Consider the following 11,761-nt stretch of genomic DNA (forward strand, 5'->3'; position numbering starts at 1 on the left):
TTCAACTTCTAAAATAAAATCCTTTTTTTAATTATCAAAATTGCATTTCTGTTGATTATATGCCATGCAATTCTAAAGATATGATGATAGAATAAATGCGGATTGATAATGGGGGATGTGGTAGCTCAGTGGTTAAGGTGTCGGGCTACTGATCGGAGGTCATGGGTTCGAACCCCAGGTCCACCAAGCTGCCACTGCTGGGCCCCTGAGCAAGGCCCTTAACCCTTAGTTGCTCAGTTGTAAGTCACTCTGGATAAGGGTGTCTGCTAAATGCCGTAAATGTAAATGTAAATGATATTTAGCTAAATCAAATACCTGTTGAGGCATGAAAATTGACACAGATCATATGAAAATTAAAAAGAAATTATTGACCTGTGGTCCGATGTTTATAGATTAATTTTTTATTATTATTATTATTATTATTATTATTATTATTATTATTATTATTATTATTTTCCAGATGTATTATATTGTTAATCATAATGTGGAATAAGGAATGTGGAGTAAGATTTCATATCGATATTAAAATTAAGATATTTAATATCGATATGAAGAAATATCAATGATTTCTTAAACTTTCCGGAGATGAATGAAGTAAATGTTATTGGAGCCGAAAGAGTCGATTCTTATTGGTGAGCTGAGTTGTTTGCTCTTACTCATTAAAAGACGGGTATAAAATGATCAATGAATACAGAGCTTTGCAACAAAAACAAACAAACAAGCCAGCAAACAAACAAAAAATAAACAAAACAAAAAAAACACTGTTTATTAATATTTTATTCGCATACGTTCCTCGACCTACTCCCTAATGCCTAATGATATTCATGCGCATGCGCAGATTTCTTGTCGCTCTGCTACTATAGTAACGGTTTCTATAGTAACATAAACCGCATTAGCATTGGTGCTAATAGTAGCTACTACCTATTAAGCGTAGCTGTCCGTGTGACGCTTAGAATTTAATAATAAATTAACGTTTGTTTTCTTCAATGCTTGTTTGAATCTGCGAAGAAATATGGTAAGTTCACGTTACTCTTATGCTTTCTAACAAACAGTTTTTAAATATTAATATAAACACATAAATAAATATTATATGAATTATATATACAACAGTGAGAGAGAAACTATATTATATAATATCAACATATTATACAATAATGAGCCAGCAAGTTAAAGATATAAACATATCTTTATTTAGATTTTCTAACATTTATAAAATCAGAATCAGAATTAGATTCAGAATCCTAAAGAGCTGCAGCCTATAGACTTCTTATGTATGTAAGTGTATATACATACATACATACATACATACATACATACATACATACATACATACATACATAAGAAGAAGTCTATATAAATCTAAATAAAGATATGTTTATATGTTTATTTATATGAGAATAACTCATACTATTATATATTTTTATTTACATTTCTGAAGATGTTTATATATATATATATATATATATATATATATATATATATATATATGTATATGTATGTATGTGTGTGTATATATATGTATATATATATATATATATATATATATATATATATATATATATATATATATATATATATATATATATATATGTATGTATGTGTGTGTGTATATATATATATATATATATATATATATATATATATATATATATATATATATATATATATATATATATATATATATATATATATATATATATATTACACATCTATAAATAAATATATAAATGTAACACACATTGCTTATGTCTGAATCTGACATGTGTTAGTAAGTTGTTGCTCTTTAAAGCCTCAGAGTGGGACATCATCATCCAAAAGAATGACGAGTAACAGTGCTCGCTCCCGTCGTTACCGGACACGATCCCACACTTCCCAAGTCGATGAAACTCTTTTCGGATCAGTTAAACAGGTGTGAAACAAATATTTGATCTACAGTCCTAAAAAATTTGCAGGATGAGCAGTGAGTAGTTAGGCTGTGAATAAGTAGCATGTTGAGGACTCATTCCTTTTCTTTCCAGTCTGAATGTGAAAATAAGAACCTCCCTAAAGGTGGCTCCAAAACTCAGGCTCACTCTGCTCCGGCCACCAAGCCACAAAATCATGAGACAATCCGTATCATCACCAAGGACCATATCAGGGACCTGAGGCAAGTACTGCACATTAGTGGTTCTTTGGTTGTATAAAATATGGGGTCTTAAAACATTGGAATGCGACAGGAATATGCCTTGTTCTATTAAACTAGAATTCCCAAAAAAGACCCATCCAAACAGTCCATCATCCTCTGCCCAGCTGAAATCAAGCGCATCATGGGTAAATCTCATGTGCTCACAAAAGAGGAGAGAGATGCAGCACAGGAGAGCCAGCGCAAAGCTTTGGAAGAGTCAATGGTGAGCAGGAAGCATTTGAAAAATGCTTGTGAGATGTTATAAAGACTATACAATTTTAAATAGTCAGTGGATATTGACTTCTGACTTAAATCTTGTATAATAGTATCCAAAAAATATCCTATATTATAAGGTACCTAATAATGGGTACTCTTCTACCTATTCTAGTACAATAGGTAGCTTCAGTATATAATGTGGATGCATTTACTGTTTCTGTGTCTGTGTTAGAATACTGCTGAGGAGAGGAAGATACTTATGCAGCAAGCAGACTTGTTCCGTCAGAAGAACCAAGGCCTTAGTGACCTGGAAGCTGAGGCTAGGGAGCAAGCTCAGTATTTACTGGAGAGGGCAAATGCCCTGAGAATGGAGCAAGAAGATGAGGTCAAGAAACTTAACGAGGTCTGTCATTTGTTCTCAAGTGTTAGTTGTTTGTGTGTGTGTGAGTGTGTGTGTGTGTGTTTGTGTGTGTGTCTGTTTCTATGGCAAGGGTTCATCCGTGTGCTTTTATGTGTTAACATAACTCCTCAGCTGATTCTGGACGCGCAGTGCCAAGCAGTGAGGGACGCTCAGATTCAGGAGAAGAAGCAGATTCTGTCTGAGTTGCTGGAGGAGGAGTGTAGGCTTGATGCCATGATGGAGGTGGACCGTCGGCGAGCCCTTGAGATTCAAGCACAGATCGACGAGCTACGCAAAAATCAGAGAATTCAGTAAGGGCTGTTAACAGGCCATTTCTCAAATATCTCAAACACTTTTTTTTTGAGTTACTGAGCATGCCATGGACACGTTTTGTTAAAGGGGGCAGATGTGCATCCTGAAGCAGATTGAGGAACGTCAGGAGGAACGAATGTTGCAGGAAGAACTGAAGGAACAAGAAGGGCAGCAGATGCTGGAGAAGCTGGAGAAGTTGCAGATAGAGGAGCTGAAGGTATAAGATCAGAAGACTCTCAAAACCAAAACACTTCAAGGATGATGATGTGATCAAATCCTCAAAAACATAAAAAAACCCAACAGTTTGACCATGGAGAATATTAAAGGTCTTAATAAAGAGACAAAAGCCTAAAAAACATAAACAATATAAAAACTAAGTTGTTAATGTAATTGACTAATATAAAATATTGTAAATAAATAGGATCCTATGAAATCAACTCAAATTTACTATACTGCTACTTTTCAACATTTCTCACTGGTTATAATTTTAGTTTTTATAATTGTCCTTTATGTTACCTGTTTGGTTGGTCTGCATGTGTGTAAATGTGTGTATCTGTGACCTTGACTCTAGGCTATGGAAAAGAGGAAAGAGGAGCAAGAAAAGCTTCAGCTGGAAATTAAGAAAATCAATGAGAACAATCGTCTTGCAAAAGAACTCAAAAAAGAAGAGGAAAGGTTGGCGGACCTGGACGCGATGGAATATACAAACAAGAAATTGGTGAGCGAGGCCTTTACACATTTTATTGGCATGAGTGTTTTCCTATGTTTTCATATATGCTAATTATTTAAATATTTAAAACCCTGTAGGGAAAAATATGAATACAAAGAAATATAATGGTGTTAGATTTCACAAATGATAGATTTCCTCATTACAATTACCAAAAAAGGTATTAATGGTGTGAAATAAAGATGGTATTAGTTTCCCATTTTAATTGTAATAAATATTCTGTTACAATTTATATGCCCAACATTATTTTTAGTTTTTTGTGTTTTTTTATACAAATTGCAGATTAAAAGCTTTTCTCTTCACAGGATTTACAATCTTTAGCCCTCACCTGGCTCAATTCAAATAATCAGTGCTCTGAGCTATAATTAAGTTATTTTATAGAACACACACACACACACACACACACACACACACACACACACACACGCACACAAACACGCACACACACACACACATTTAGGACACACATGTGAAATTTAAGATGTATATCTTTCTTGCAGGCGCGAGAGGAAGAGTATGATGCTGAACAAAAACGAATAAAAAAAGAGAAGGAGAAAGAAGTGGCACGAATGAGAGCTCTTCAGGAAAGAGACAGAGATCATAAAGCTGAACAGGTAAAAGAGTTTTCGCTATCTGTGGGAAAGGTAAAGCTGATTAATGACTAGTTTTATTGCTGGGAGATGACAACCTATCATTACTTAAGCCTTAATCAGCAAACCTTGAGTAAATATGTTTATGGCATTTGGCAGACACAATTATCCAGAGCAACAAACATTTGATCTGACTTTAACATGATACAACTGAGTAATTTGATACGACTGAACAATTGAGGGTTAACCAATAGGACTTGAACTCACAACCTTCTGAGCTGTAATCCAATACCTTATCAATTGAGCTACCTCTACCCCTTACTGACCTTATCCCATAAACACCCTACCACACCCCCATAACTACCCCTTATCCTATATCCACCCTACTCCACCCAAACCACTTGCTATGTGATATATATATATATATATATTGTATTATATATTTTTTCTCCACTCTCATGAACAATTTACAATTCATGAAAATGTAAAATAAAATAAAAAAATCTGTTTTGTATAAAGTGCATTCTGTATTGTGTAGCTATACTTATTTCAATATACAAACTAAAGTATGTACAGATGTTTAGCAAAACTCGACTGTTTCGTTATTAAAGCCTTCTGCTAGCATCGGACAGAGTATAATGCAAAACAGGATGTGAATTTATTTAATCAAATCATATACCCATGTAAATGTGCTTAATCAAATCAACTTTTCCTGTTTTTTTTTTTTTTTGTTGTTTTTTTTTTGCTGTCATCTCCCAGGATGCACTCAGGGCTCGTAGGAACCAGGAGGCTACTGAAAGGGAATGGAGAAAGAAAGAGAAAGAACAAATCAAGAAAAAGCTGGAAGAGGATGAAAGATTGAAGGCCAGTCGTCTAGAACAGATAGCCCATAAGGAACGCCTGCTGTGTATCGAAGGTGGACGAGAGAGAGCCGAGTTTGAGAGAGTCCTGAGGTGAAGCACCACCACACGACTCGCTGATGTCATGAGATTTAATCACTACACCAAAATTATTCTCACACATGCTCAGTAAGATCACTGCTTGGACTGGTGATTGGATTATTGTTCCATTAATCCTCACCATTAATTTTCACCCATTAAGAGATTCAGGGGAAAAACTAATCATGCAATGAAGCACAAAGCGCTTTTAGTCACTGAGGAAACAGAGAAATTAGAATTAGACAGAATGTCAGATGTGATACTGATGCAAACATGTGAGTCAATGAACAACAGATGGTTTAAAAAGAAGCACATTCACCCAAGTCAGATCTGAAGTGTGATGGATGTGATGGGAAGAGAAATATTCATGCAAATATTCCCAGAAATGTTGAGGTCATAAAATGATTGTATGGTATTAAATTCCTTCTCACTCTTAGTCAGATCAGCAATAATTATGTACAAGGGATCATTTATTTTTTTTAGCCTTGACTGTGATTAATTTTCGATACCAGAGATGAACATACCGGTGCTGGTCATCCAGGAATGAACAGATATCTAAGATATTCCATCATTTAAACAATCTCTAAAATGTATTTGCTAAGCTGCTTGTCTTTGGGAAGCCAAAGTCCAATAAGTTAATACTGATTCTCAGGTCATTTCCTCACTGGTCTAATTTAAATGTCTCAAAGTTTGACTTGTGCAGAACAAGGAATTGTTTAAGCATTTTTTCTTTTTCCACCTCAGGGCCCAGCAGGAGGTCATCGCACGGGAGAAGGAAAAGGAGGAACGGCATCAGCAGCAGGTCCTGCGCCACGCTGAGGAAATTCGGCAGCAGGTTCGGGAGCGGGAGGCTCAGGCCATCACTCGGAGGAGAGATGTGTTCCGTGAAGTAGAGAAGCTGGACGAAGAAGCTCGTATCCGTCGAGCACGTCTGGATGAGATTAAAGAAAAGAAGCTAAAGGAGCTGAAGTGAGTCTTAATAGAAGAGTAGTTTACATGTTGCATATGTTAACTGATTAAAATTCTAGAGAACACACGTCACCCTGCAAGGGAACTTTCACAAAGCTTACATAGATTAGTTTATATTTAATAATAATAAAGATATTTTTTACTCTGTTTCAGGGCAGCTGGACTTCCAGAGAAATACTGCAGTGAGGTGGAGCGGAAGATTCATATCTTACCCACCTCTGTACGTTGAAGAAGAGTTGATTTTTTTCAAATCAAATAAAAACTCTCAATATCTTTTACTATGTAATTACAAAAGAAACAATAAAAGTAGTTTTCAGATCATTGTATTGTCATTAATCAGAAATTATAATGTTAACCACATACAGTATGTTTCTCAAATGTGCTGCTCTTCTCTAACACATCTGACTCTGTCATATATACTTACCGTCGTCCACTTTAATAGGAACACCTGCACATTCATGCATATATCCAACCAGCACAATGCATCAAATCCTATAGATATACTGTAGGTCTAGAGCTCATGTTAAACATTTACATGTTTACTATTTCAGGCAAGTATTTCATCTTCTGATGATCTTATGGGATTCTAAGAGGTCACACAGAATGGTACAGAAAAAAAAAAAGCCAGACTGCTTAGAGCTGACATGAAAGCTACATTATCTCAAATAATTACTCTTTACAACAGTGTTGAGCAGAAAAGCATCTCTGACTGTACAACACATGAATCCTTGAGGTGGATGGAATACAACAGTACGAGAGTCAGTTTTCAACTCTACTGTGTGATTCGTTTACTGTCTCGTTTGCTGGAGATACAAACTAGTTGAACACCTTAGAAGTGATGGACATGACATTAATGACATCTAACTGCAATGTCAGTTTCATGAGCAAGGAAGTAAAGAAATACATAGAGAAATATTTCAAATTAAATGTATTTGTAAAGCGCTTTTAACAATTCCCATTGTCTCAAAGCAGCTTTACAGAAGAATGGAAAAAGAAGAGAGAGAGAAAATAATAATAATAATAATAATAATAATAATAATAATAATAATAATTAGACATAGAAGAAGAAGAAGAAGAAGAAGAAGAAGAAGAAGAAGAAGAAGAAGAAGAAGAAGAAGTAGAAATAAGGATAAAAATAAATAATTATATAGAATTAAATTTAAAATTAATTATAAAAGTATTAACTTAAAATTTAAAATATAAAATATAAAATATCCCTTTTCCTATTGTCTCCTCCAAATATCTATTGTTGTCAGCCATTTTGAAGTCTCAAACACTTGATGACTTTTTTCAAGAAATGTATTTTTCTTTTTATAGAAACTTTTATTTAATATGTGTATGTATTTAACTAAGTGAGCAATTTTTGAGATATTGAGCAAAATATGAGACGATTGTGAACCCTTGTATGCTGTGAAGCATATATATATATATATATATATATATATATATATATATATATACCACTATTTATCTATTTATTTCCCATAAATGCATTTATATTGTGTGTGTGTGGGGGGGGGAGAGAGAGAGAGAGAGAGAGAGAGAGAGAGAGAGAGAGAGAGAGAGAGAGAGAGAGAGAGAGAGAGAGAGAGAGAGAGAGAGAGAGAGAGAGAGAGAGAATGAGTCGTAAAGTGTGTTTCACAACACATCCACTAGACGGCGGTATAATGTTTTTAATAAAGTTAATAACAGTTGAAGAAGAGAAGAACCTGGTGTTACAGAAAAATCCTTCCCCGGGAAACACAAAGTCAATATGTTCCAACTAGTAGCTACAAAACTGAATTGTAGTTTAAATTCAGTGCGAATGTAACTTTTATTTTTAACTCCCAGCACAGGAACACGGGTATAAACACACTTGTGTTAAAACTAGTTAAAACATTTATTACGCCTTATCTAAATCCGAAGCTAGAGAGCTAATTAGCGTTAGCTACAGTGAGCTCCATGTAATGTGTTGTATCTCCTCTGCTCTCTCTAACAGTGATGGATCCCCTGAACAGTCTCTCTAACTTCGAGTCAGAGATGGAGTCTGATGGACAGGGATCTTATTCCCTCTTCCCAGCTTTGGACAACATATCCAGCCTGGCTGGAGCTCCTGAGACACTGGAAACGTGAGTGAAGCCTGACAGAGAGTCAAACCCAGGAGTCACACAGTCACACATTCAGGGGGTCATTTAGAGCTGTCAAGAAGCTTTTATTGTCATTTCAACCATATATATCTGTTACAGTACACAGTGAAATGAGACAAGGTTTCTCCAGGACCAGGGTGCTACATAAAACAAAGACAGAGCTATAAGGACTTAGTAAGTTAGTCCTAGATACATAAAGTGCATCTGTGAGACCTGGTGCAAACAGTGCAGGACAAGACAAACAAGACAGTGCAGGACAAGACAGACAAGACAGTGTAGGACAAGACAGTGCAGGACAAGACAAACAAGACAGTGCAGGACAAAAGACAAAAAAAAACAGTGCAGGACAAGACAGAGCTATAATGACCTAGTAAGTTAGTCCTAGATACATAAAGTGTCACCTACATGACGATGAGGTTCCCTTTTGAGTCCGGTTCCTCTCAAGCTTTCTTCCTTTACCATCTTTTACTTCCTTTTTCCTCTCCACAGTCACCTCAGACTTGCTCATTGGACATAAATACAAACACATTTAAATATATCTAATATTAATGAAGTTTATATAACCCTAACCCAAACAAGACAGTGCAGGACAAGACAGAAAGACAAAACAAGACAGTGCAGGACAAGACAAACAAGGCAGTGCAGGACAAGACAGTGCAGGACAAGACAGTGCAGGACAAGACAAACAAGACAGTGTAGGACAAGACAAACAAGACAGAAAGAGAAAACAAGACAGTGCAGGACAAGACAAACAAGACAGTGTAGGACAAGATAAACAAGACAAAGACAAACAAGACAGTGCAGGACAAGACAAACAAGACAGTGCAGGACAAGACAAAAAAGACAGTGCAGGACAAAAGACAAAAAAAACAGTGCATACAAACACATTTAAATATATCTAATATTAATGAAGTTTTTATACTATATTTCTTATGTTCTTTAAAGCTGTTTAGAGACAACATCCGTTGTTAAAAGCTCTACAAATAAAAAAACACAGTAGCTTGACGACGTGTCAATGTGCAGAAGCATCTTGTCCGTATACATAAATACATTTATTTCGGTTCGGTTTGACAAACAGCAGAATTTAATACAAGGACAAATCTCTCACTACTCAATAATATAATGTCTCTTTACTCACGTACGTGACAAATCAACAAATTGCTCTCATCTTTAGTGTGAAAAAGATGACAAACATTCAGGTGTATGAAGAACTCTTATCTTCTTTATATTATTCTTTATAATAACCTTTTGTTCTATGTTTATGTTCTGTAAAGCTGCTTTGAGACAACGTCAGTTGTAAAAAGCGCCGTAGAAATGAATTTGAATTGAATTGAATTGAATTTCGGGAGGTAGGAGGATCCCCGAGAACCTGGGAAAAGCCTTTGAAGATGTTGGATTCCTGATAAAAAGTACAGGTGTGAAAGGGTTTCAGTGCTAAAGGCTGCATTTTATCATTGTTCACTGTCATAGCTTCATGAAACAGAACTCTTCCTTGTTAGAACGTAAAGTGACGTGACATACGGCTAAGTACAGTGACCCATACTCAGAATTCGTTATCTGCATTTAACCCATCCAAAGTGCACACACACACAGCAGTGAACACACACACACACCCGGAGCAGTGGGCAGCCATTTATGCTGCGGCACCCGGGGAGCACTTGGGGGTTTCGGTGCCTTGCTCAAGTCGTGGTATTGCTGGCCCGAGACTCGAACCCACAACCTTAGGGTTAGAAGTCAGACTCTCTAACCATTAGGCCACGACTTCCCTAAGTAATCATAAGGACTAACTTGTGTCACAGACTTTCAACAATAATTGTAACTGTAAATAACTGTAAGTGTAGCTGCTCAAAGCATTTGTTTAGTTCTTAAATAAATAAGAATGTTAGTATGAATCTCATGCTGTTGTGAGAAAAGATTCAAATTCAGGATGGTGACAGGAACTCTGCTTTACGCTGGACCTCGTTAAGCCTCTCTGTTTATTATTATTTTGCATGAAACACCAGGTCCTTTACTTCAGTAAAGTTTTTTTTTTATCTTGACTGTGCAGTGCTGTATTTAATCAAACTATTTGATTTTTTTAAAGAATATTAATTTGTCTGGTTTGTAACTCGCGACTCTTTTTGTGTCACTTTGAAGTGAACCATCAGGAGAAGTCGTCGACAAACCGAACCTCACGTGGCTTGACGCTGCTCAGGTTGGATCTTATTTATTTATTTAGCCAAATATCATCAGAATCAGAAATACCTTATAAGTTTGTCTGAGATGTCCAGTAGCTTAGACAACATCCATCTTTCTCACACTACAGTCAGAGAGTCCAGCTCCACCTCCACAATATCAGTCTGTTGGCATCAGCTACCTTCAGTCCAGAGATATGATTAGAGACTTTCTGTGTCGAGGTCAGCAAGTTCCTCCTGGGAGAATTAAAAATCTCGCCTTTTTTCTTTAGATCGTTCTGGAAGAAGCAGGACGTCCGATGCACATCAAAGAGATCAAGCAGAGGATCATCGATCGGGGATTAGTGCAGTCAAAGTATGAAAGACCGTTTGTGTACTTTGTGTTACAGCCATGTCATTTTTGCTCATTTAAACATTAATAACGTTTTAAAAACGTAACCTTTCTTTGATAGTGCAAAGTCGAGCCTTGAGGCTGTGATGTACCGTGAGGTAAGTCACACTATCCCTCCACCTCAGTGTTAAAGCACTCCATCAGGCGTCCATGATCATGATCATCGGTCCTGTTACGTTTCATCCACGTTTCCTTTAGCAAGCATGGATTGTTAATTTGCGTTTGTTTGTTCTAATTTGCCGCCTTCTACTTTTTTTTCCTCTTACATGACGTTAAACGTAGCCGTGAGCAGGGAACAGAATGTAAATGTGTACATTGTGTGTCAGGGATCGTCAGTCAGAATACGCTACACCACAGGAAGACAGCTTTAAGCAGTGGTGTCCTGTTTTTTAAAGTTGAGCTGCAGCACATAGCACTGGCTTCAGTTTCACGCTGTATTTCAGACACAGAAAGGGAGCAGGCGCTTCAAGAGGATTGAGAACAGAAATGGAGTCTTTGCTCTCTTGGTAAGTTTGTTCTGAGTGCATCTTAGCTTCTGATATGATATGAATCAAAAGGGACAGAAAGTCGTGTCTAAATCCATCATTCTTCACTCTGTCTGATTTGTCTTTTCATTTGTCTGATTTGTCTTTTCATTTGTCCAGTCACCTCATTTTCAATTATTTTAATCACTATTAGATGTCATTAATATCACCACAACGAAGTCTGCTTTTATAATATATCTAGTACTCCGGAATGACTTCAGGACACTTTT

At 36.2% G+C, this 11,761-nt stretch overlaps 2 protein-coding genes across 2 annotated transcripts in view; both read left to right on the forward strand.

Moving 5' to 3' along the window:
* Positions 1-910: 910 nt before the first annotated feature.
* On the forward strand, positions 911-6,637 carry cfap45 (cilia and flagella associated protein 45). Its single transcript, XM_060878276.1, has 12 exons — positions 911-1,015; positions 1,790-1,909; positions 2,019-2,146; positions 2,243-2,387; positions 2,613-2,783; positions 2,913-3,091; positions 3,180-3,309; positions 3,664-3,810; positions 4,320-4,433; positions 5,169-5,362; positions 6,092-6,316; positions 6,470-6,637. Exons 1-12 carry the CDS (start codon positions 1,013-1,015, stop codon positions 6,543-6,545), a joined length of 1,632 nt encoding a protein of 543 aa, XP_060734259.1. The 5' UTR covers positions 911-1,012; the 3' UTR covers positions 6,546-6,637.
* A 1,380-nt stretch (positions 6,638-8,017) lies between these two features.
* Positions 8,018-11,761, forward strand: part of tbrg1 (transforming growth factor beta regulator 1) — an 8,234-nt gene continuing 4,490 nt past the window's right edge. Inside the window, exons 1-6 of the mRNA XM_060878275.1 lie at positions 8,018-8,159; positions 8,295-8,424; positions 10,579-10,636; positions 10,889-10,971; positions 11,069-11,105; positions 11,451-11,513. Coding sequence (XP_060734258.1) covers positions 8,297-8,424; positions 10,579-10,636; positions 10,889-10,971; positions 11,069-11,105; positions 11,451-11,513 — 369 coding nt within the window. The 5' untranslated portion in view covers positions 8,018-8,159; positions 8,295-8,296. The remainder of the gene's footprint in view (positions 8,160-8,294; positions 8,425-10,578; positions 10,637-10,888; positions 10,972-11,068; positions 11,106-11,450; positions 11,514-11,761) is intronic.

The sequence above is a fragment of the Tachysurus vachellii genome, chromosome 9 (genome assembly GCF_030014155.1).
Source record: "Tachysurus vachellii isolate PV-2020 chromosome 9, HZAU_Pvac_v1, whole genome shotgun sequence".
Classification (NCBI taxonomy): domain Eukaryota; kingdom Metazoa; phylum Chordata; class Actinopteri; order Siluriformes; family Bagridae; genus Tachysurus; species Tachysurus vachellii.